The sequence below is a fragment of the Periplaneta americana genome, chromosome 10 (assembly GCF_040183065.1).
Source record: "Periplaneta americana isolate PAMFEO1 chromosome 10, P.americana_PAMFEO1_priV1, whole genome shotgun sequence".
Taxonomy (NCBI): domain Eukaryota; kingdom Metazoa; phylum Arthropoda; class Insecta; order Blattodea; family Blattidae; genus Periplaneta; species Periplaneta americana.
Genome location: NC_091126.1, coordinates 55415983 through 55443552, shown reverse-complemented (window position 1 = coordinate 55443552; position 27570 = coordinate 55415983). Strand labels below are relative to the sequence as shown.

The window sequence follows — 27570 nt, the reverse complement described above, 5'->3', positions numbered from 1 at the left end:
CTGTGCTTGGGCTTGGGTTAGATTCCCGATTGGGATGGTTACTTGGATCCTCGGGCTCACTTCATCTTTCCAAAAAATTGTAATTTTGTAATTTCTTTACTTGTTCTATATCTTAAAACTTCAATGCTAATGTAACATTTATGGCATATAATAAATGAAATGAAAAAAAAAAATTAAATTCGTCAAAAGATGTTTTACTTTATTTACCACATCTGAATACACAAACAAGGCACTGTAATGTACTTCAAAACCACTATTGTTCATTAGCACATCTAATGACACTCTATCTCACACACCGCTGATAATGAAAATGTTTTACAAACTTAGGGTTGCCACCCATCATGATTTTTACGGGACAGTCCCGATTTTGACTTTGTTGTCTCATGTTCCACAATGATGTCAGTCAGGATGTTAATTGTTGCAATTTTTGGGACATACAATTTAATAGACCTAAGTAATTTTCCCCACTTTTACCACAAGTCATTTATTTCAATATTTGAATATTATTCTTTCTTATGTTTCATGTAGAAATTATGATTAGATAATTTCACTTTATAAGATTATGTAGGTTGGCCAAATATGAATTAAATGACATATCACACAAGTTGAGAGGATGAAAAGGCATTTCTTTCCCCTTCTTCCTGCCTTGAGTCCATCAGGGACTGAGCAGTAACTGTTACCTCTTATACTTGCATCCCTCAAGCTGTACAAACGAGAAAATAAAAAATAAAGTACATAAGGGAATATAAAATACAGCCACACAGATTGACAATTACTTGTTTCAGTATATTTTAGTGCCGCTGTTACAATATTTTCAACTAATTACTAATTGAAGTAAGGAATGTTGGTTTGTATTAAGAAGTCAGGGGGAGAGACAAAGTGCAGACTGTCCCATTGTGTATGTTGTAGTGTAACAACTAACAGTGAAGAAAACATTTAACTTATGCTCTCAGTAGCTTTTTAATGTGCCAATTGATATAAAAGGCAATACAAGTGTCTTAGTATAGACTTTCGAAATATAAATTATTGGTACAAATTTGCAATAATAAAATGTGTCACTTTGTGTTCAAATTCAATTAAATACTCCCCTGGAATAAGGTTATATCTGAATAAGCAAACAATGTACCATAGATCATTATTGCAGGGAGTATTCAATTAACGTTGGACATGCTTGTAACAGACATGTTAAAACATAGTCGTAATTCGACAGTGTTTTCATTCAATTGATTAAAAAAATTTTAAATACAAAGACAATATAATTATTACAGTAGATGTAGATGACACTTCGATCATATCCCATGATATTACTTCAGATAATCTTTTAAAGAATATCAACAATATCATGCAAATCTAATCTTTCAGGCAAAGCTCCCTGTGAAGCAGATTTGAATAATTTTTTCAAGGGAAAAATTGTTCCGGGGCCGGGTATCGATCCCGGGACCTCTGGTTGAACGTACCAGTGCTCTCCCAACTGAGCTACCCGGGAACTCCACCCGACACCATCTCAACTTCTCCCTTTATATCCACACAACTCGCGAGGGCTGACGAAACGCCAGAGACCCACATCGAGTGCACACAATCTCTGTGTGACTTGCCATTGTGGTTTTCTGTTAACGTACACAGTGACGTATATATTATGCAAATCTAATCTTTCAGGTAAAGCTCCCTGTGAAGCAGATTTGAATATATATATATATTTTTTTTTCAAGGGAAAAATTATTCAAATCTGCTTCACAGGGAGCTTTTCCTGAAAGATTAGATTTGCATAATATATACGTCACAGTGTACGTTAACAGAAAACCACAATTCCAAGTCACACAGAGATTGTGTGCACTCGATGTGGGTCTCTGGCGTTTCGTCAGCCCACGCGAGTTGTGTGGATATAAAGGGAGAAGTTGAGACGGTGTCGGGTGGAGTTCCCGGGTAGCTCAGTTGGGAGAGCACTGATACGTTCAACCAGAGGTCCCAGGATCGATACCCAGTCTGGAACAATTTTTCCCTTGAAAAAAAAATTAATCAACAATATCAATTCCAAAATCTCTTTCACGAAAGAAGATGAACATAGTAACAAATTTCTTAGACATCACAGTGGAAAAATTTAATAGGTCTTTTCATTTCAAAATTTTTAGAAAACTAACACAACCAACACAATTGATTCCTTCTCATTCGAACCACCCATTTCAACATAAAATAGCTGGCCTTAATAGCCTGCAAATAGACTTGTAAACATTTCTATGAAAAAATAGGATTACAATAATGAATTAGGAATTACTGTATTTACACAATTGCTTCCGAAAATAGATATAATAAAACAACAATAGATAATTTAATAAAACGTACAAAACAGAAATTCATTAAAAACAATAGCACACTATCTCAAACAAAAGAAAGCAAAAAAAATTTTTTTGTTACATTCACTTATTGCAACAGCGTCACTTACATAATTACAAATACGTGTAAGAAATTTACATATGATACAGTGTACAGAACAGATAATACATTGCAAAAAAGAGTATATAGTATTGGGACCAGAACTTTAATAAATTCAATATTTCAAACTGGCAGTTCATTTCTTACAAGATATAAAGAACATAGACAAATTTCACACAGTAATAGTGTTCAATCAGCATTCAACGAACACATTTATAACAATCAACATTTCTTTACGAACATAGAATCAGATATGACTATCCTGCACGTACAAGTAAAGGTCAAACTTTAAACATTCTAGAATCCACAGAGACTTATACAGACAAAATACAAATAAAAATAATTTAAATGATAAAGCTCCAATTGACAATAACACTCTTATTGATCTGTGTATTACTTTTCAATTTGACCAGCGTAGTCATAACACACGCCGCATTCAGTCATCTACCCACACCGTCGACCTGGTTGGCGAGTTGGTATAGCGCTAGCCTTCTATGCCCAAGGTTGCGGGTTCGATCCCGGGCCAGGTCGATGGCATTTAAGTGTGCTTAAATGCGACAGCCTCATGTCAGTAGATTTACTGGCATGTAAAAGAACTCCTGCGGGACAAAATTCCGGCACATCCGGCGACGCTGATATAACCTCTGCAGTTGCGAGCGTCGTTAAATAAAAAACGTAACATTTTTTTTTTAATCTACCCACACCGGAGTCGCATCTCAGTGAACACCAGCTGATTAAACGAAAGTATTCGTTCTGTACTATGGCCGTTTTCAATTTTAATAGTACATTATGCAACTAGCCTATAATGGTAGTAATTAAGACGCGAGTATGTTTATGAAACGAGCGCGAGTTTCATAATTTTCATACGAGCGTCTTAATTATCATTATAGTCAAGTTTCATATGACTTTTTATGCTAGACCATATTTCTAACTTGAAATTATTCATAAGTATTCATATTATTCTTATCTGACTGAGGAGCGGAACTGACCTTGTGCAATACCTCATAAATTGTGAGATGTGTGCAGACGCGAAAGTATTGATTTTTTCCGAGAAACAAATGTCGACATTGACCTTGATATAATCTAGAGAGTAAAATAAACATTAATCTTGATATAACCTTGAAATTGAATTAGACATTGAAAAATGAGATGACAAATTGAATTTATTTGAATATTATTTACAATTAACGCTAATTATTATAGTAACAGAACTGACTTTATTTCAAATATAGGTGATTTATTGTGCAATTGGTGAAATGAATTTGCAGGAATGTGCTTTGTGAAAGGCTAGAAGATGACGGTGAATTGATGTTAATTTGTGTGTTGTTTTTTTCGATTGAGTTTAATATTGTATTTGAGATTTCAATTTTATTTTGGATCGATTCTTCAACATAACCTTCTGCGACAGTATTAGATTTCCAGCCTCCGTGACATTTCAATATTGTGATGTCGCCGCCAGCGTCTAGTAAAATTGTCACAGAACTCCTGCGAAAACAGTTGTCTTTCGATTGCATATCTGAGAATAATCGATACTTGCGCTTTCATATTGCTACAATGGTATTTTCTGATTGGTGGAACACCTGAACTTTAATGAATAGGTGTACTTTAATGAGGTCCATTAAAGGGCTGCTACCAGGTGTATAATTACTACATTTCGGCATGGTCGAGCATAAACATTATTAAACTTCAATTTCAACATTATATCAAGAGATTATTCTCCTTATAGATGACCACTGAAGATAGAACCACATGTCCTGAAACATGTATGATCTAAACATGATTTTTAATGTGTGTTTTAATACTGTAATAATTATATTGTCTTTGTATTTTACATTTTTTAATCAGTATTCAATTAGACTACCATTTGTGAGACGGACAGTAGCATCTTTCCCTACACTGATGGTAGTGTAAGTAGAGGGAAAAAGTCTATCAACCAAACTGAAATAGGGAGTAATACTCCAGCCAGCACCATTACGATCATGCTTGTGTATGTTCACTGTCAATCGCTTCCTTATATCTGCTGTATCCAGCACGCAGTGGTTTTGTTCGATCCTTCAGTGTTCAATATCTGCGCTAATTTAGTAGTCATTTTTAACAGTTTCTTAGCATCAAAAGTGAAATCATGTATAACAAAAGTGATATAAAAGATGACCTGATAGAGTGGATAAATTCAGGGGAGAAAGAGGTGGAATCTATGTTAGCACTTCAAAAAAGCCAGATATGCCATCCAGCAAGAAAGAAAAGCATTTGTGCAGGTTCAGTGATATATGACTACACACACTTGTCCCCGGTTGTCAAAAGGAAGTGATAACTATCATGTAAGGTTTACGACTGGTCAATAAAAAAAAAAAACAACACTGACAGAGCAAACACAATAGGAGGTCAGTGGTTATTAGAACATCGTAAGTAATGTTGGATTTTTTGACTAAAACTAACACATCTGAGTCAGATAAGATAACTGTAGTAGAACTGGTAGAATCATTCCAATGTTGTTACAATCACACTTACAACTCCCTAGACTGTGGAATTAAATTATTTCCTCATATTTTTACTCACTCTCATATTGCTAAAAAGCTTGAGTTGTGAAAGAACACAGTTCGAAAGTATTGAGAATAAAGTGTTAGGCCCTAACACCCAGGAAATAGCTCAAAAGATCCTAAAAGAGTCCAGTCCTAATATCCGGTTTGGTAAGGTTAATTTCTGTTTAGCTGCTAACACATCCAACAAAACCTCTGAATGAGGTTCTGCCTGATATCCGTGCGTTTTTTTTTTTAAAGCAAGACGTAAAGCGTTGCAGCAAGACCGTTCTTTTATTACATTTGCTTCACCGTCGCTGCAGCAGCACTGTAGCAAGCATGCAGCAAATCAAAACTTCGCTTTACGAGTTTGCTGCATGATCCATCATGGCAGAATGCATGTTTTGGTCTTTTGCAATGTTTATTATTGTTAAAATCGTCTAGTAATAATAATTCTATGACATTATCATGGAAGTCGAAACTATTTAACATGTTCGATTCTTTTAAGGTTAAATTTATTACTGCAGTAATAGAAGCCAATATTAATTGTCCACCATTTTGCAGTCAGTTGACCTACTTACGTTTTTTTTCGACCCTCATTTTGCTGCAGCAAAGGCATGAAGCACTTTACTGAAGTGCTTTAAAAAAAAAACGCACAGTATATACAAGATAGGTCGAAAGTCGCTTTCCCCAATATTCGTTCTTAGGTTTCATACTTGTACACACATACAAATGTCATAACTTGAATAAACGAATAGCTAGTGTAATAAGTGGTGGGTTGACAACCATGTTCGTGCATCAACTGTTTTTCCTGTCATGCCTTGTTATTGTTGCTGTTTTGTAGACCACATTGTCTTAAAAAACATATCACCAAAGGTTTTAGAAGGAGAAGGGGGCTTCAAGAGTGTGAGCTTCAACTGGATGGGAATTTTTATGTAGTGGAATCTGCTTACTTTGGCAGAGGTGGTGTCATACGCCCTGGCTGTATCAACACATCGTCAGCTTATAAGCAAAACACATTAAGCAAAAAAATTTACCTCTGAGAAAAAGGCGTTTTGAAAGCTATGGACAAAACTGAATCCTCAAAATGTTATTTTTAGTAAGTTGTTTCTCTTTATGTGTATTTAATTTTCCAATTCTAAATTTATACACATATATTATGTACATTATTTACTGTACACCTTTTTCTCAGAAGTAATATTTTTTACTTAATATGTATCGCTTGTAAACCAACGATATATTGTCTTTAAGGAGAGATTTTTCCTCTCAGACGTGTGTAAAGTGGACACTGTTAGGAACAAGTGTGCTGTTGATTTGATCAAAGCAGAACTTCTCATCAATATGAATATCAACAGGACTTCAGAATTTGTACACAAGTTAAAAAATGAGAAATAACTCTTGAAATCTGCTAGGAGCAACAAGAAGTATAAATGAAAGCATTCTTAGATACCTGCTATCTTCAGAATTGTTTTGGAGGTATACTGTATGAGTTTTGTTCGAAATGTTACTAAGATTACCAGTAGTTGGGTTAGATGTCTGTATATTATTGCACTATGTTTTACGGTGCTAAGACAAGATTATTAATGTTATGTTTCTTGTAAAACAAAAGGCAGCTATTAAAGATTAAAGAAACCTGAAACTTTTTGTCCCTATGAATGAAAAAAGGAAAGGTGGCAACCCTGTACAAACTCATATTCAAATGACCTTAATTGTAAGTAATTTCCCTGGTTAAAATGAAATTTGACATGATTTAAATCAACCAATCTGCTAAATCTGTACTTACTGTACAGAATTCATACTCACACTTCACATTTTGGGTTTTTTCTTTCGAGGAAGTTTAACAGGTCTTAAATAGGGATTATCAATCGTGTCTGTTTCTCCCCCTTTTCCCTCATCAGCATTTTCTTTGCTTTCTTCAGATGTTTCTTCCTCATCACCTTCTACTCCCTCAGCTCGGCTTCTCCTACTGGGCCCAGGACCACCACGGGAAGAACACGCTGGAGTAGCGAATTCATCCTCAAATTCGAAGACTTGGTCAGATGGAAGTAATGCCTTTAGATATGGTGGATTATGAGGCTTGCAAGCAATCACTGTAATCAATAAAACACAAAAGTAATATAATATACCCATGACAGCATAGATATTGCTGACGACAGTGATATCTAATATTATTATAAAAGACTTATGGAAGAAGATAAATGAAATACGCACAAACCAGTTTTTCAAGAATTTATATCTGGGAAAATCATAAAAATTCCCTTTTCCTTATTCCTAGATTATGAAAGGACTACAAGATTCTCTTCCTTGTATTCTTTTTGTCTTGTACACTTCCAGTGTCCCTAAATCAGAGATGTAAAAATGTACTCACAGAGTGATTTCCTCTCATTACCTCTCCCTACCGGTTTAGATGCACGGGATAAAATCGAAACCCCTCCCTCAGCAATTCCTCAAGTACTTGTGCGCTGTACCTGGGAAGGAGGGGAGAAATAAGTCACGTGTGATTTCTCCTCATTTTCATCCTGCTCTAAATTTTCTAACAAGATTATAAACTGTATAATGGCTAATACACATTGACTACTTCATAGTAGTCGTGTTAATATTCAATGAGGATGGCGAGACCTCATATAATGAATATTTGATGTATTAAATGTTTACAGTTATCACAAACTGTTGTTGAATATGGTCATAAAAGTCATTTAGAAATGCACTCCTGCATATTGACTTACATAGGTTTAAATGCAGGTAGTAGGCCGTAAAACAGTACAATGAGAGGAGTTCGACCGGCACCGTGGATTGTGTCCCAGCATAGCTCAGTTGGAAAGAGCCCTCAGCGCGCAGAGCTGAGAGGTCCCGGGTTCGATTTCCGGTGCCGGAACGAATTTTTCTCGATTTAATGGTGATAATACACATTGACTACTTCATAGTGGTCGTGTTAATATTCAATGAGGATGGCGAGACCTCATATAATGAATATTTGATGTATTAAATGGCTAATAACTTTGTCATCTGGAAAATTCTCTGCAATTATACTTTGCTCTTGTAACGCAGAATTATTGCGTATACCGTAGTTGTGCTTCTAAAATCAGCCATGTGCATTTAAACAGATTTTTCAGGAAAAAGAAAAAAGGATCATCATTTTTATTTTTTTTTTATTTCCAAAGCTACTTATGGCATAATTTCAATTACTACATGAAAAATGATAGCTGCCTCAATGGCATGCATTGACAGACATTCAGAGCATAAGACACAGTTACATTTTAGACCAGGAGAAGACAGCAATATCCTCTGTCTTGTTACAGTACTTTGCACTCTTTCTCACTGTATGCTGCATGAACAGTTAAGAGCATTTTAGGAGTGGAGCAGGGGCGGCTCTAAAATAAGAACTGCAGAACCGCCATTTAAATGGACCTGTAAAATTAAAAATGTAAAACGTGCTTTTATGTAATCTAGTTCATTGTTTCATTTATTTTTCCAATTCATTCTCCTTCGATTCGAGATTTTACTGTCTGTAGGAGCCTTGAACTGCTGGAGAATTTTAGCTGTAGTGTACTTTTCGGATCTGTGATCGGCAGTTCCTGGAGCTCAACGGAGGGTAGTCAGCAGCAGAAAACTGGTTTTCTTCACCACCCCATAAGACTGCATTGGAGCTGCAACTGAAGCAGATCTGTTCGAATATACAAAAGAACTGCCAACACCCTCATCTCTTTATGACCTGCGTTAGAAGGCTTCTGGACTACTGTATATAATTACAGTTGCAGTGTGTTATAGTACTGTGGGTGGTGTGATGGGATTAGTCAGTGTGTCTGAGGAAATATTTTATATTAAAAATGAATGAAATGAAAACCTAATCGACCAACCCTTTTCGAAATTAAAAGAGAAATTGCACGTTAACTTAAGAAATTAGGACGTCCTACACCAAATTTAAATTTGGAAATTTCTGGAAAAAGTCGAAGAAATCATGTAGCCTACTAGTCATTTTAATACCGAAATGTGTAATGGAAGCGATTGGATTTTTGCTGCGCTCATGAAAACGCTTTCTCCCCCACCCATGTATTCTGTTTAGAGGAGAAAATACATGGACGAACACTGGAGTGAAGGATTTAGTTAATTTGACTTAAACTATAAGAGCATGAAAATTCGAAAACTCATTTCAAGTCAAACAGATTTGTCACTGTTAACGATATTAAAATATTCTAACACAGCTTGATTCTGCGTATTGGATTAACATTCAGAAACAAGAAGGAAATGTTTCTAAAAAGAGATACGGTCTATCTAAAATAATTAACTGTGTGAAATTCTGTGCCGCATTTGAATTAGTGATGCGAGGACTTGCTGAATCAGGAGATTCAACGAACCGCGGTATATTTCGTGGTTTGACTGATTTTACTCCACATTTAGATTAAACTTCCAAAGATCATTTATAGGGCTCGTCACAATTGAAAGGAACTACGAAAACAGTTCAAAATTAATTGCTGGATAGCAATAAAACTATTGGACATTTCTCTTTACTGCCACCAAAACATGATGCTGAAAGTTTGATGCAAACTATCTTAATGGAATACAGGCTTAACGGAAATTCAGTCACAATTGAACCACATGAATTAATTGTGCTGGTTAATGGCGGGGCTAACGTAATGAGTGGGAAACACGGAGAATTTGTATAGTGTCCCACAGCTCATTTCTTGCGCTGTTATGCCAAAGAATTAAATTTAATAATGCAACAAACATGTTCACAAACTAGTCAAGTTACGATACTTTATTGCAAATCTGTAGGAACTCCCAGCGCTCTGTTTTATAATTCCGTCAGTCGGTATGGGTGTAGGCTAGAAAAGTTGGCGTAACGAAATTTGGTAGGAGTAAAAAGCGTTCGAACGATAGAAAGTTCCTGATGGTTGTTCATTCAGGTATCAATGTGTGGGGCACATCTCCACTACATAACTAGTTGTACCAGGTGGGAGAAGTGTAGCGTACGGGGTGGGTAGGGTGCGCAGATCGTTGGAGTACAATTTTGGGTGTACAGTCAACTTCGAGAACGGGCTGTAATTACACGCATTATCCGATTTAGATGCAATAAACAGCATAAGTTTGCTAAATACATTTTTTCATGCAGAACTGCCAACCTTTATAACCGCAGGCCGCTACTGGAGTGGAGGTTGAGATAGGGGTAAGGACAAGGTCATGCATAGATCTTAAGACGTACGAATGTAATGACTGAGAATACGACTTGCACAAATGTTGTCCAGGAGATTAAAATTATAACTCGAACTGCAAAACATATGCATTCAAGTTAATGCAGACAGAGCTCAAATAAAATTACCGGTAATTGTAAAGAAACTGAAGTTGTGTAATGGATAACGAATAAGTAGGTTTAAATTATAATACTCTTTCTAGAAATAAACTAATAAACTAACACACATTTTTATTAGAATAAATCTAAGCGTGGGGGGGGGGGGATCTGTTTCTGTGTGTGTGTGTGCATGGCGACATGCACTCTTGTGCAGGAGGAAGCATACCTGCCATCAGCCATGAATGCACGCTGGTGCTGTAAGAGACCTGTGGGTAAGATATGATAGCCCGAGAGTGCAATGTTCTGATGACCGCTGCACTAGATGAACTTTATTTATTACGATAATTTTCTGGATTTTTGAATTCTCATTTTTGCAACCAGTTTTTCCACATTCATATGCAGTGACTGGGCTGACTGTGAGATTGAGACTGTGCGTTAAGTTCGTGTCTGACACTGAACTTCTGTATTTTGATTTTGCTATTTTCGTTAGAGAAAATACTTGTTCGCACATGTAAGTTGTTCCAAACCTACACAACAGTAAGTCTATGCAGTCTTTGCAATCTAGTACGCAGAAGATCATGGTAAGCTCTTTCTATTGTTATACAGCAGAACTCTGATTATCCGCCACCTTATTATCTGATCAGTGGATTATCAGACTCTTTATCGCTTATTTTCTGCTAAAAAAATGAAATATGCACTACTGTGCATTATATCTTCCAGTGCAGAATATAATGAATTGATATTAGCTCATTTGTTACACCAGGAACAGATTTCATCTTTTGTTTTAACCGAATTATGAGTCCAACATTTACTCCCACCATGGATGAGGTTTCATCAGTGGCTACAGACTCAAGTTTGTTAAAACACAATTCATGTTTTTGGATAGCTGTTTCAACACAACTAAATATATCTGCTCCTGTAGCAGTGTGCTTAAGGGGAACTAAATCTAGCAATTCTTCTTGGGAATAAAGATTTTCATAACTCCTTATATGAAAATCGCTAGTTGTGCAGTATCGGATATGTCAGTGCTTTCATCTATGGCAAAGAATAAGAAATAAATTTCACTGCCTTATCACAAATTTGTTCATGAACATTGAGGTAATTTAGGTTATTTATTTGGTAGTGATCTAATTTCCTTTGGTTTGATTTTATTAAGATTATGAATTTGTGTATTAATGATTATAGCGAGAGAGTCTATTTATTACCTGAATCCAACGCATTATTGTCTTTTAAGACAAGCTCACACTTTCAAAATCTTCTACAAGATTTGGACATTTTTCCTCTGCAGCCATCACAATAACAGCTTTAACAAAATTGCCATCAGTAAATGGCCATAGCATTTTTATTATATTTAGAGCAATTTTGAAGCTCAAGCGAACAGATTCGCTAGATTTCATTATGAGCAGTCCAGAGGCGGCTTGTCAGGTGAACCAAGTGAAGCACAACTTCACCATAGAATTTAAAAAATTGAAAAATTCACTTTACTTTTACTATACATCACAGTGTGACTGATTTCATAATATTTATATTTATGTAGGCCTACATTAAAAAATCGCGCCACGCTGAAGAATTAACAAACATAGCGTTGGTGAATTCACTTCTTGCATTGCGACTTTCTATTTCGCTTGCTATGGTTACTGTAGCAACAAAACTCCGATACGTTTAAGTTCTGCACCGGTGAAGTGAGCTCAATTTTCCTCCTGTTAGTGTTTCACTCAGCTATGGTTACCATGGCAACAAGGCTACACCCCTCACCCCGCAACAACAGTTAGTATCGTGGCTTTGGTCGGAGGTGAAATAGTAGAAGAGACGAATTCACAACGTTACGCCAATCAACGACAAAGGGACTATTATGGGTAGCCAACTCTAACAATGAAAATTACAGAAATTTAAAAGCGTAAAATTAATTTCACCCATAGAAAAGTTATAGGCCTACTAAATGAATACATATTTGTATTTTTTTAACTGTTTTGCTAAAGAAGCAAGCACGAGTCTTGAGAAAAGTGGAAATATAATGTAAGAGGAATTGAAAAAACATGGCTATCGTGTTAGCGTTGCAGGTACTACTGTAGCCTATGTACAAAGTTAAATTTTTCTGTGGTTTCGTGAGCGAGTGTGCATAAAGATCGCGTTGTGTGCATGTCAATATTATTTTCTCTACTGTTCTTATTACATTAATTATTAGGACTATTTTAAATAATTACGAGTAATATTTGTTCATAAAAATCAAAGCGCTTTTTAGGGATTTGGGCTGTTTATTAAAAAATTTGTCCCTGGAAAGAGGTTTTTCTTATATGAATCGCATTAAAAACTATTTGTGTAGTTGCATGTCACAACAAAGACATTCGTCAATCGCAAAATATTTCTATGGAGAAGCAAATTATGCACAAAATTATGAAAAATCAGCCTTTCCACAACGATGTTACTGATAAATTCGTTGCCATGAACAGAAGGATTCAACTTGTCTTTAAAAATTGGTATGATTATTTATTACCGTTAATTTATGATTTTATTATTATTAGGCCTACTATTACTATTATTATAGCAATCATCATCAATGTCACGTATTTTAAATATACCAGTATTTAATATAAGCCTATACATGATTTTGTTACAAAATTAGAAGTTGACGTAACATTGCTTCACACGTCTTTTACGTCACGAGCCGCCACTGGAGCAGTCTCACACAAGAGGAGAACATCAAAATCAACAAAAAAGCATATATCAACATGTAAATAGTATTTGCAGGTACAGTTAAATTAAAATTGACTATAATAAAACAAAAATTATTCCTGATGAACATTTATGAACTTTAGCAATACATTAGACTTGTGAATGTGAAAACCTCTTAGTCAATAACTCCACAAGTTCCTGCAGTTCCAAAATGAAACTTACAGAATATTTAAAGGTTACATAGACCAACAAAATATATTTTTTTCAAAATTTTAAAACTATCCATTTTTAATATTTCAAGGTTAAAAATTATATGCTATGACCTTGAATAGCATTCAAGGTCACATCATGGTTGGTCTTATAAAAAAAACCAAAGGTAATTTCTTAAACTTTAAGATAAGACAAATTTCATTTCTCTAACTTAAATTTTCTTATACCTTACACGCCAATTTTTACTGTTTTTTTTTTTCTTCTCATTTTTAATGACTGATAACTCTAAAAGTATTTACATTACATTACACTTTATACATTTTACTTTCCTTGCCATGGACATCTGACAACATTTCATTGAAATCTAAGAGGATCAGGTTGAAGAAATGTGCTGATTTAACATGGACTAGGAGAAAATGGAGGTCCATTGTTGAGAAGGCCAAAACTCTGGAATGAATAGAGTTGTAGTGCCTAGAGAAGAAGAAACAATTTATAAAATGTAATAGTTGGGGGCGGATGTTGATGACAAGTCATCTTATTTTTCACATTAGGACGATGCCTATTAATATAGAAATCCTTGCTATATTAATATCAACATAAAAAATTAATTTCTTATATTGCATTTTTTTATGTTTTTGAACTAATAGATCATTTTTATATTTTTTCGCCATTTTTGGTCATTTTTAATACTTTGAAGAACTTCTAAATCATTTGGAATGTATTTTATTTTCTTCTTCTCAGATAGGTTGTTAAATCTTCTTGTAAGTAAATAGGTCAGTAGTAATTACATACTGAATAAGTGAATAACAATGAAGTTGAGTTTTATCATTTGGAACAAACTCTGAAGTCCATCCCTCATTGCACTGAAGGCTTCGCTTCACACAACAGAAGTAATATAAAATGCTTAACAACAGCTTAGTGCTTTGACCGCTACTGTTCTTTTGTCAGTACGAGGGTGTCTAGAATTTATGTTTGGAAGGGGAGAAACTTTCACCGTGTCCTGGACAGGATATTGTGTCCCCAACATGATTCGGAAGGGATATCTACTGTAGTAGACAGTATTTTTAACACAAAGATTGCAAGAATGCACTTTGCTCCCACAATTTGCTTTGTCATTCACACTCTCTCATCTGAAAGATCTGGTAACAAAAGTGAAGAGCAGAAGGATGAGGAGACGGAGAATGAAGACACTGACATGGACCACCCCTGATTGAAACACATTGTAAATCCTCATTAAAATCTATAGTTTTCCCTTGAAACCTTCATTTTGTTGGAGGCCTTTTTCCTGTATCTTGATCAAATTCCAGGAAGTTGCCTCCTATTTATGAGATTTGCAGGGCAATCATTGAAACAAGGTAACTAATTTTTAAGAAGTTGTGGTGCGAGTACTTTGAATTATATTTAAATGTCATTTTCTTTGAATTTTATGTCATTTTTCCATTAGTTTAAGGGCATTTTAATGATCATTTTAATTAGATTTTTAGGTCATCAACATCTCCCCCCTAGTAATAATATTAAAACTAAATTTTCTCAACATCAGAGTAGGTCAAAGTATTATTAACATAGTGCAGATTCCCTTCATCATTGTAATTAGAAATGCTTACTGACCATGTGATTGCTCATTGCCACTCACAACATAGGCCTATACATACATGGGGCAATGCCATATACAGTAATTCATTACATTCTGCACAGTAAGCAATTTTATTTCGACTGGACTAACAAGAATCGTGTGTTGATTTTTTCTACACTTACAAAGGTGCAATTAAATTTTATAAGGAAATTACAGTAAAATCTTTTCTGAAATTTAATTATATAAAAATTACATTAATTATGAAAGTTTCATCATTTTAGTTCTACTTAAAATGAAGGACATTTTCTAAGTTTTAAAATGAGCAAAGGAACATGTTACTACATTCTGTATGGCCAGAGATGTCAAAATTTAGAAGTGACAACACATGCAACTTGAAACGAAATTTGGTAATTAATAACTACTAAAATAAAGATGACAGGTAGGAATAAGAAAGCATGTCCAAATCTAGTCTTTCAGGTAAAGCTTCCTGTGAAGCAGATTTGAATAATTTCAAGGGAAAAATTGTTCCAGGGCCAGGTATCGATCCCGGGACCTCTGGTTGAACGTACCAGCGCTCTGCCAACTGAGCTACCCGGGAACTCCACCCGACACTGTCTCAACCTTTCCCTTTATATCCACACAACTCGCGTGGGCTGGTACGTTCAACCAGAGGTCCCAGGATCGATACCTGGCCCCGGAACAATTTTTCCCTTGAAATTATTCAAATCTGCTTCACAGGAAGCTTTACCTGAAAGACTAGATTTGGATAATATATACGTCACTGTGTACGTTAACAGAAAACCACAATTCCAAGTCACACAGAGTTTGTGTGCACTTGATGTGGGTCTCTGGCGTTTCGTCAGCCCACACGAGTTGTGTGGATATAAAGGGAAAGGTTGAGACGGTGTCGGGTGGAGTTCCCGGGTAGCTCAGTTGGGAGAGCACTGGTACGTTCAACCAGAGGTCTCGGTATCGATACCCGGCCCCAGAACAATTTTTCCCTTGAAATTATTCAAGAAAGCATGTCTTCGTTTATTTTGGCCTAGGAACATGTAAACAAAATGTGAACCAAGTTGGGAATATGAATGACAAATTTTGTTCAGATTCACTGCTTGCATGAGTACAATACTACTGGAAATTCATAAATAAAAGATGCATTACATGGGAATATGGTGTCCTCAGTGAGGAACAATGAGTGAGTCTCGCTCGTTTTTGCGACAAATCTCGTCAATGCTCGCTCTGTGTCTCGTTTCTGAGTTGCAGATTTCTCCCGTATAGCTTCATATTCTGTCACCGGTTGCTTGTGAGTCTGTGAACACAATAAAAAATAGAATAATACACAGAAATACTTTATGTTTATACTCAAGTCAAAATTCATTTCTTGAAATCATACAAGTGGGGGTGTGACACAAGTGTGAAATGTTGTTTCAAACTGAAGGAGAATATTGTAGTCAGTGGCAAAATATAAAGCATACTCTCATCTACAAAGCTGCAAGTTCTGTTAGAATGGAAAGCCGATACAAAGCAATGAATTTTGTGCAATATTAAAATGTTACATTCTAGATATAGGTTTCAAGTTTCTCATTACAGCACCAGAAAATATAATAGCCCACTTGAATATTCAAAATTCTAGATACAAGACACTGTACATGGTAAAAGATCCAGAGTACAGATACACAAGGAAATGCTAATGGAGTTATTTCGAGCCCTATGCCTCAGAATCCCCCCCACCCATCTCGAATAACGTTACAATGAAGTTTTAGAGAGTCCTGGGATTAAATTACTTCCCCCAATCGAAATCCTCTTGATTAATCACAAAGGCTAGGCACTCTACAGCTTGTTCTTCTTCAATATTTTCTTTCCAGGGAACCCTGCAGCTTCTAAAATTATCTGGTCTCAAATGGTAATTTTCTCCAATGAAATATCTATCTCAACTGATTACAACAGACTTGTCAGAGTCTATTGTGAGCCTGGCAGTATATTTGATGCTTGATATGTGGACCAACATTGAAGGTCGGGATGCATTAGCATTTCATGCTGGAGCTGGATTTCTCCTGAAGGGGCAGGTGACTTAGAGCTTGTCTATGGCCAGATGCATTCACAGCAGTATATCCGCCTTTTGAAAAATGTGTTGCTACCTGCCTCACAAGAACATTATCCCTGTGAACCATTAAAATTCCAGCACGATAAATCTCTCATTCACACTTCACAAGATGTTCAAACATTGTTCTGGAAGAGGACCGAGATCAAAGCGACCTGTTGGCCTTCCAGATCACCATACCTGAATGTCATTGAAAGTGTTTGGATGGAGCTGAAAAAGAGGAGGTGCGAATTATTTACACACCAGCTACCTTGGTGAGCTCTAGAATCAAGTTCTTGATGCCTGAAAAAACCTCACCAAGGAACAGGACTATTTTTGTGAGCTCACAGATTCGACACCCAGAAGAATCATGGCTACAATTGAAGCTACCGGCACATGGACAAAGTATGAGGTTCACATGTTTGTGTGTAAAGTTTTTTTTTTTTTTTTTTTTTTTTTGTTTGAGGAAGACAAACTATCTTTCAATTAATATTTTGTTTTTCTAGTAATAACCCACAGGGGTTAGGTAGTAATTATTACACCTTTTGTTAAAGAAGACTGCAACATCAATCCTAGGACTCAGTGAAACTCCATTTTAACATTAGTAAAAAAAAATGAAAAATTAATTAACGCATTTGTTGCTGCACAAAGGAGAGTTATACAAAGACTATTTCAATTTGATTTAGGTAATTAACTTAAAAATAAAAATTTAATTTGTCATTTTAACATTAGTAAAAAAAAATGAAAAATTAATTAACGCATTTGTTGCTGCACAAAGGAGAGTTATACAAAGACTATTTCAATTTGATTTAGGTAATTAACTTAAAAATAAAAATTTAATTTGTTACTTATTAAAACGACAGTCTGTATTTCTTTCTCATTGTCAGTATTTACAATCATAATTATTTCTGGATATGATTTTTAAAGATATTTTGAGAAAAAAAGTTCATATGAACTGGGTTCCAATTTACAAAGACTACAGTATTATGTCATGCTTCCACTACTTAAACACATTTAGAAACTAATAACCAGAAAGTTTACAGTTTATTTTCACAGATGCATTCTTACAAAGTGTTCTTGACGTAGAAGTATATTTTGGAAAAAAGTACTCTTTGCTGTAGTGCACTTTTGCACTCACTTGTGAATTCCTCTTGAAGATTTCCGAAACGTGATGGAGTAATGTCTGTGTTCACTTTTGTGCGGTAGACTAGGCAAGTAATGTTGAATCAGCAGAAGTAATGTGTTGAAGCATTGTGCTTAGTAGGATTAAATGCCTGATGTATACTTGTACTGTTCTTGCTCTCTCAATCCACTAATCAAAAATGGGAATTTTTGTTTTTCCTTCTGAATTTCCTCCTCCCTTTTCACCCTTACGCTAAATCCCTCAACCTTTCAATTTCTTGAAATCAACACTGATCACATACATACAAGTTACAATTAATTAATTAATTTGCCAGACCTGTACTTGAACTGCTGATGTATAGTGCAGTTTTTTTTTTCGCTTTGGAATACCTAATAATTCTCAAACAGCAAAGTAGTTGTCGCCTCTTGCGCCTTGCAATATTTTCAAATAGATGTCACTTTCCACGGATTTGTCGTGTAGGGGGGAGATAACTGTAAATAGTAACAATTCTAGTGTCCACTTTTACCTTGGATCAATGCACCATTCTCATTTTTGAGCAAATGCAGAAGCACATGAGAACTTTTGAGCCCTAGTACAAGTGCCTTATTATTTGTGTTTTATTAAGGAGTTCGTTCTGGGGTGATTATACATTTATTCATCGGATAAATAAAATTAGCGAAGCCCATTTCAATTTCTCTTTCTATTAGTGAGTTTGTTTCAGAGCATTTATGTATATAGTTAGCTATACAATTCTAGAAAAGCCCATTCCAATTTATGTTTCAGTGATTAGGTTAGGTGGTGGTTGATGAGGAGATAGATTAGTGACAAGCTGACCAAAGAGGGCACAAATAACTGCAAAGCTCTTATTTCTCTGTTCCAACGCAATGTTCATAGTGGTGAGCTTACTTGTGTCAAATAAACAAACCGATTCCTTAATCATTGGCAAATAAATCCATGTGCATATGACTTCTTTTTTTACTCAAATTGGCTTAAAAATCATATCCCAAAGTATGGCCTTCCTTCATGAATCACCCTATATCAAATGATCAAATAATTTGACTTATTTAAAGGGGCAAATAGTAAAACAGTGAACGCTAAGCTCCGCCCATGACCCCTTTCCACTTTTCCACTACAAGCTCCCAACACACTCAAGCGGGAAATAGTGGAAATAGGGGTTTAGGGCGGGAGTGACATCTAGCGGAGGAAAGTGGAACAAAAAGAATGAATGCGGCATCTATGAAGCAAAACAGGAACTTCGTCCTCCCACCCTCTGTCCCTCTCTCTCCAGCCTCTCCTTCTCTGTTCCTTGCTCCATGTCTCTCTCTTTTTTTTTTTTCTTATGACTTCGCAGTGGGTAGGATTCGATCTGGGTATCTTCCTAACGAAACGGAAATGCACGCACGCTTTTTGGTCACGCTTTAGACCTCTTGGCTACTGAGGCTAGTTCGTGGTAGAAGGGAAAATGAATCTATTTATGTTCAAGGGAACTACCATAACGTATTGCAGAAATATGATTGGTGCAAGGATTCATACCAGGAGAAAATGATGGAATGGCATGGGGGACAATGACCAAATAGCGTAGGTAGAAAGTGGCGGGCTTGTGAATTTAGCTTGGTAGGGGTTGACTGCGGGGGTGGCATAAGTTTTAACGCACACTGGTAGAGCTTCATTGTGTCCGTGTCCAGCTTCGTGTACAAACGGAACCACGTGTCGTGTTGAGCCGTACCAAAGACATGTACTTCTTCCTCAAATTGTCCAGGGAGAATTTGAAGGCGGATACTATAAGGTACTGTGAGGAGCATGGATTATAGCAGACGAGGCTCTGGTGACTATTGTGTTACTTCGAGGACAGTGCAAAGTTAACAGGTGAGTGTTGTTTTATGAAAAACCCATATTACATGTGGCTGTTGTCTAATGCGCCCTAATTTGGTTGTGATGTGTTGTTATCTAATGCGTAATTTGATTGTATTGTGTATTAGTACATGTTAGTTCGAGGAAAAAACGTATTGTGTTGTAAAATATGAAATATGTGCGAGGCAGTAGGCAGTGATCCACCAAAGCGGGATAGTAGAGAGAGAGAGAGCAGGCGAGCGAGGTGCCGAGCGGCGAGGGTGGGGATAACTTCCCCTACTGGCGTTCGCTGTTTCACGATTTATCCATTTAAAGTAAGAAAACTCACTGGTGTCCGTATGTATGCGTGTGGATCAGGAAAAGGAGGTAGATGAGTTGGAATGTGTGGTGGGTGAGGTTGCTTCACTCCAGCCTGCAGAATGCTGAGCTGTTTTGGCTGCGTGGACGGCACCAAAGCTGGTAATGTAGTTCTGCCTGGACGCCTAGCGTGAGCTTCTATGCCCTCTACAGAAACTCCCATGTTGACAAGGGCAATGATGACATCTCCAATTACTGGTTCTGTCCTGCCAGACAGTTCACAATATGACCGGGCACTAATTCCAATTTGAGTGATCACTGAAATCATAAAATTAACCAATATTATATTTTGTAAATCAGAACGATTTGTTTATCTCAAAAATATGACCTAAAATTTTGGATTAAACTGAAGGAAATAATGTCCATTATTTTGCATCCTGTAATTGTAATCTGTTTCATTTTTGGGTCCATCAACATTTTGCTTCATATCAGATTTGGTTTTCTCAAGCTATTGGTGTATGTTAGGTCTACTTTTCTCAGATTACTTTTAGTTTTTAACTTACGTCATTTTTGAGTCCACAGATTCTTTTATTCCTATTAGATTTGGTTTGGTTTGCTTAAGTCCCTTTTAATTTTATATCATATGAAGCGTACACGGGAAAAACAATGAATGTCAAAATTCCGTAAGGATGGTGTCATTATCTGATTCAAAAGATTACAACAAAAGTTAGTGTTGTTGTCATTCAAACTGGTGAAAAGGAGAATTATCATCACAGGTACAGTCATCCTTTCCTTGATTTTCAATAGAAAGAGAATCAATTTTGCAGTAATAGGCCTATAATGAATTAGATCATTATCTCACCCTTGCGGAAATTTGACATTCATTGTTTTTCCCCTGTACTCTTCATATTTTGGCATTTCATTATTCTATCCTACTCCGGTTGCGACATCATGTAAGGTAATGCATGGGAAAGATTTCAGCTAATTGTCTTAATGTTGGATACTGTTCTAGAGTGCATACAGTATCACTGATTCGAATCCTATTATATACAACAGAAAGTACATTTACAATTTAATAATAAGTATGATTGTACGAGGCGCGTCCATAAAGTAACTTTCCCACTCGTCCCACAGCTAGCAAACCATATGTTGCGCGAAGCGACTGTGTGTACGTGATAGAGTAATGTCCTGGCATGGCACAAGCGCTAGCAGAACTTCCTGAGTGCTCTCAGTAGCTTCGCTGCATTGCACAGTGGGACGGATTGCGATTCTAGCCGGAACAAAATCTAATATTGATAAATTCCTTTCGAATCGTTGAAAATAGCAAAATGAAGGTAAATTATTATGACATTTGTTGAAATATTTGTATGATAATTATTATTTTTGTATTGAATGCTTATTTATTGAAAAAGAATCGTACAGTAATAGAAACTGCATACAACTAATGCAAATAAAAATTAAAGTAAACAAATTATTTTACAGACTACTATGAAGAGAAAAGTAATATATGTAGTAAATTTTATGACTCATGTTTAGAAATCTGAAGCGTCTGTTGTATATCCAGAAGTGTCGGACCCGCTAGCACTACTGTCGTCCTTATGTTGGGGTTGCAGTTGAGCAGTGCTGTTGTTTGCGCTCACAGCTGGTACTTGTAGTAGTTTAATTACCTCAAATTACATTTTTGATTTTCTTGTATTTGGATGTCGACTGATCTGGGATATGATGGGATCAGAAGATTTTAGATTTAGATTTTATTTAATAATAACATACATAAAAACGTTACATTAAAATACCCTGAAAGAGCGATACTAACAACATTTGTAGGACATCTAAGTTTCTCTCACGAGAACACTTCCTAGCATGATCTAACCTGTACTTTTGTAAATGTTTGTGTCTTGCCTCTTGAGCATTTTCAGATAACATCCCAATAGGAAATATCGCAGTTTCTGCAATTTTTCCTCCATGTATCAGTATTTTATGCACGCTGGATGGCATGTACGCATAGTACCATGGATATAACTATTGTACATATAAATGGGCTGTATCATTGGTGTACTTCTCAAACGCCTCAATATACTGTATATTGAATATCCACATGAAATGGGGCATAAAACTACAGAAAATCTGTGAATGAAGTCTTACTAATGCCCGTAATATTGGCTATAATCTGTGGGTTTTCAAAAAACCTATGTGCTATATTGCCATCATTTGATGTCCCAGGGCCACCAAATTTCGGTTTGTCAGTAAGAAGACCTAATTGAGAGCGAAATCTAGAAATAACCCCTGTTTTCTAGCTTCAAAAATATCTTTGTTGTTGCCTCTGACCTGCCAAGAACAATGTTTTTTAAGAAAATAATCCTTTTTACAGTGACTCTGCATCCAACATCTGTTAAAATTATTTCGAATATTTTTCAAAATATTTTGAATGCACTTCTCACTATTAGAATCACATCTTTCAATACATTATTTGTTCAAAACATATATATATAGTTCATCTAAGTCGCCACTTTTATTGGCAAGTATTGGAAATCGATCACGGCGCAAAATCACCGGTAGCGGTTCAGAGTCTGAAAGAAAAAAAAACCACATGCAGAGCAGTCAGCAGGAGCAAATGAAATTAGGTTAGTCTTAAAGTGCACACTTAAACCTACATTCTGACATAAAAATAAATGTGACTCTCCTATTATAAGTCAACGTTTACTTTGATAAGTAATTTTAAAAAATCGCATTTCCCGCCGGTAAGTTAACATGCCGTTTCTAAAAATTCAAAGTTATTATGAACATAAAATTTATATAATAATTATCTACCAAACTTGTTCTTCATTTTCCATTTCAGAATCACAAAATGTTTCACTCCCAGAACACAGAAAACAAGCTTGCTTCTTACACTAGTTCAGCGTGGCTGAGCAATAAAACTGGTTAGGGAGGGGAATCCTGTCAACATCATTGTGTGACGTCCGTATGTTTAGTGTCAAAGCTTCTTTCTCATAGATAAGCATTCTGTGATTCATTAGCAACAACTTGAGATAGGACACACATAAAAATGAGAACATGTGAAAATTGATTTTGTTCCGGCTAGAATCGCAATCCGTCCCACCGTGCATTGGTTGAAGATGGACGTTTCTATTCCAGCTCCTGCCGCGTGTGAAGTGCAGTCAGTGATAAAGTTTTTGAATGCACAGGGCGTAGTGCCGATTGAAATTGATCGTCAGCTGTGCCAGGTCTATGGGCAAGCAGATGGTGCGTTGCTGCTGTAGGCAATTTTCAGCAGGACGTCAAAATGTGCATGACGAGGAGCACAGTGGGAGGACAACCATCATCACAGACGACCTTGTGGAGCAATGCACCATCTGCTTCTCATGATATTAAAGCCGTAGACTAGATGACAAAAGCTTCTCAACCGAATAATAACACGCATTTCCCATATTTATTCTGCATTTAATTTCCTCCCAAGATATTTGAATTTTTCAACCTCTTCGAAAGATAAATCTCCAATGTTTATATTTCCATTTCGTAGAATATTCTGGTCATGAGACATAATCATACACTTCGTCTTTTTGGGGTTTACTTCCAAACCTATCGCTTTACTTGCTTCAAGTAAAATTTCCATGTCTTCCCTAATCATTTGTGGATTTTCTCCTAACATATTCACGTCATCCGCATAGACAAGAAGCTGATGAAACCTGTTCAATTCCAAGTCCTCTGTGTTATTCTGAACTTTCCTAATGGCATATTCTAGAGCAAAGTTAAAAAGTAAAGGTGATAGTGCATCTCCTTGCTTTAGCCCGCAGTGAATTGGAAAAGCATCAGACAGAAGCTGGCCTATGGTCTGCTGTAAGTTTCGAGATACATTTTAATTAATCGAACTAGTTTCTTGGGAATACCAAATTCAATAAGAATGTTGTATACGGTAATACTTCTATTTTAACCGAATCCATATGCCCTTTTGAAATCTATGAATAACTGATGCACTGAACCCTTATACTCCCATTTTTCTCCAATATCTGTCGAATACAAAAAATTTGATCAATAGTTGATCTATTATGCCTAAAACCGCACTAACGATCCCCAATAATTTCATCTACGTACACAGTTAATCTTCTTCTTCTCAAAAGAATATTGGACAAAATTTTGTACGTCAACAAAAGTGATATTCCTCAAAAGTTAGCATAGTTAGTCTTGTCCCCCTTCTTAAAAATAGGTACAATAAATGGACTCCTTCCATTGTTCTGGTACAAATTCCTTTTCCCAAATAGCAAGTACAAGTTTATAAATTTCGCTTCCAACCTCTTGTATTATTCCTGCTGGAATTGGATCGATACCTGGAGACTTGTACCTTTTCAGATTTTCTATCGCAATTTCGACTTCTCAAAGTGTGGGTTCGGGTATAAATGCCTCAGCAGTTTGTATTTGAATTTCGTCCCAATCATTTCTATTTGGCCTATGTACATTTAGTAGTTGCCCAAAATAGTTCTCCCATCTGTTCAGGACTAAATGAGAGTCTGCAAGCAAGTCACCATTCTCATCCTTGATCACATTTACCCTTGCCTGATATACGTTCTTAAATTCCTTTACACCCTTATAGAAATCTCGAATGTTTCTATTCTTACTATTTGTTTCTACCTCATTCAGTTTTTTCTTCAAGTAATCTGTCTTTTTATTCCTAAGTATACGACTTGCTTCCTGTCTTTCATTGAAATAATTATCTTTATTCTCCTCAACTGGATCCTGTAAGAATTTCAGTTTTGCCGGTTTCCTTCTTCCTACTACTGTGCAACAATCTTCATCAAACCACGGTTTCTTTTTCTTAGTTTCATGATAACCTATGCTCTATTCAGCTGCAATTTTGATACTATCTCTGATATTTTCCCACACACTATTGACATCTAACTCTTTCTCAACATGTTGGAGCTTTCTAAAGTGGCAAACCTATTTGAAATTTCGACCTGACAATGTTGCTTAGTTTTCTCGTCCTTTTAATTTCAGGGTATTGAATCTACTAATATCGACTTGTTGCTCTACTTGCTTGGCTACTGATAGTCTTTCTCTTAATTCTCCAATTACCAAATAATGGTCAGAATTACAGTCTGCCCCCCTGGAAGTTCGAATGTCTGCTATACTAGTATGTCTTCGTTTATCTATCAAAATGTGATCTATTTGGTTGTGTGTCAATCCATCTGGAGAAGTCCAAGTATATTTATGTATATCCTTATGAGGAAATGTACTTTTGACAATTAAATTTTTTGATGTCGCAAAGGTGACTAACCTAACTCCATTGTCATTACTAGTTACATGTAGACTCTCTTTTCAATAGTTGGTTTAAAAATACCCTCCCGTCCTACATTAGCATTGAAATTCCCCAATAAAATTTTCATGTGATATATAGATAACCGATCAAAAGTGTGTTCCAATTCTTCATAGAAGCTAACCTTTACGTATATTGGTCGTCTTTCTCTTCTGTAGGGGCGTGAGCATTTATAACTATGATATTGCACCATCTACCCTTAAATACTAAATATGATAACCTGTCACTGAAAAATTCGACATTTTACTGCTGATTTTATTCTTTTATGAACAAAGAATCCTGTTCCTAATTGGTGATTATTGTTTCCTTCCCCCATAATACAACAAGTAATCTCCTATTTATGATATGCCATTCCCATCTAACCTAACCTTTTGTACTCCCACGAAGTCTATTCTATATCTACTGTAGCTAGTTCTTTCGTTACTAATGTTACCCCACCTGTTCTCTAAAGACTAGTTACGTTCCAAGTTCCAAATCTCATAAACTTATTCCTTTGCTGTGGTCATGCCAGAGAATCAGTCCCATTCCGGCTTATTGTAAGGTTTCGTAACAAGCTATTTTTTACGGCGATGGGTTGTTAGTCCTTTGCTCAATCTCCAAGCTGGAGGACCACCCCTTATCGGCTGTCCAGGACTGCTTATTCAATATATTCGCAGCTACCCTCCATATCTGGTGGAGGCCGTCTCCTCTATCCGCAACCTAAGGATGCGCCATGCCATGGTGATAGGGACAGGTTTATTATAACAGGCACATATTGATGATAGTATCTGATTCTGCAAATCTTGTTGCACTATGTATTATCTTCCGCCGGTGTATATTTCCGTAAATATTACCAGTTAAAGGTTAGCTTAGATTACATGAGATGAGTCGATAGCTAATTGGATGAGGCCGAGTGATGTGACAAGGTTGAATTGGATTAGACGGTTAAGTGAGGGGACAGATAAGTGACGGGAGACCTGAGGACTGTGACAAAATTACAGTATGTTACATGTGAGAATAAATAAGTGGCATAATGCTGAGAAATGTGACAAAGTTACAATAGGTTAGATAAGAGAGTAGTTAGCAAGGGACTGCCGGTCTTATACAATATATGTGACAAATTTAGTGTGTTAGTTGAGGGGTTATATAAGTGACAGGACGCAGGAGACTGTGATAATGTGAGTCACAGATTTCGCTACTGTCTCCCCACAATTGATGGCGCTTAAGTATAAAATATACTCAATACACTAACATAACTGGAACAATGTAAATCAGTCACAAAATTTAACCAAACGAGCACTAATGACAAATTAGAACTGTGTATGATTTAAAATCTATCTTCTTCGTGACTCATTTCATAACTTGCTTGCATATAGAAATACATGAGGATTCATAACAAAACTTACGACTCTGCACCTGCTCAATCAAAGTTTCATGGGCCATTCGCTCCGCAGTATCATAACCCAATTCGGACAATAGACCGGCCACTGCCACTTGCAAAGGTCTTCTCCTCAAGTTCGAGCTTAAACCATCCATTGCAGAATCATAACCTCTACCTACATTGCACAAATACAACATTTCCACATTTTCCTGCATAAGCATATCCCTGTCCACACAATGAAGTCAATATTACGGATATGACTTAAATGCAAGCTATCTGACACAAAAAGTGTGCTACAACTCATCTTTCTTTTAATTACAAATAACGTTCACATAACGTATACAAAGGATGTTATCCCACACAAACAATTCAAACAAGGCCTGCATGACTCAAGTGTAGCTGTAGTAAAGATTATCCGTAGTTCAGAAATAACCTGCAATAATAAACTGTAGTTCATATTAACTTTTGCCCCATTAACAGTCTAATATTTCCAAGATTTCATAAAACATAGTTGAAACACCTTACAGCGCGATACATGTACTGTTTATCAGAGCAGTTTGGTCAGCAGTGTTGCCAACTCGATTCTCAAAAACTCGCTAAGATATTGTGCAGGAACTGCTAAATGTCATAATGTCAAAGCCTAGAGTCAAAGTAAAAATAAGATTATTCGGAGAAACTGCAGTTAGTGTCCCGCAAGAAAATTTTCAAAGTCCAATGATGGGACACTGCGCATGCGCAAGACACAGACAAGTAAAGGAGCTACCACACCATAGATAAAGCTGGTGCTGTAATAGTAACATGTACTTAAACCGTTTTAGCAGGTACATTTCACAATAGCTGAGACTCAACATAACAAATGGCGGCA

At 36.2% G+C, this 27570-nt stretch overlaps 1 protein-coding gene across 1 annotated transcript; it reads right to left on the bottom strand.

Moving 5' to 3' along the window:
- Positions 1-173: 173 nt before the first annotated feature.
- Positions 174-27372, bottom strand: LOC138707716 (transcription initiation factor TFIID subunit 8-like). The gene is made up of 4 exons (XM_069837566.1): positions 26731-27372; positions 20072-20358; positions 15851-15998; positions 174-7036 (listed from the first exon to the last, which is right to left on the bottom strand). The coding sequence occupies exons 1-4, from the start codon at positions 26924-26926 to the stop codon at positions 6753-6755; spliced, it is 915 nt and encodes a 304-aa protein (XP_069693667.1). The 5' UTR covers positions 26927-27372; the 3' UTR covers positions 174-6752.
- Positions 27373-27570: the final 198 nt, after the last annotated feature.

Excerpts from the sequence above, each read along its gene's own strand:
- LOC138707716 (XM_069837566.1), bottom strand. The coding sequence starts at position 26,926 with ATGCTTATGCAGGAAAATGTGGAAATGTTGTATTTGTGCAATGTAGGT. Across the intron at positions 20,359-26,730 it reads GATTGAGCAGGTGCAGAGTC|TGATCACTCAAATTGGAATT; the intron begins GTAAGTTTTGTT and ends TTATGATTTCAG. Across the intron at positions 7,037-15,850 it reads TGAGGACACCATATTCCCAT|TGATTGCTTGCAAGCCTCAT; the intron begins GTAATGCATCTT and ends TATTGATTACAG.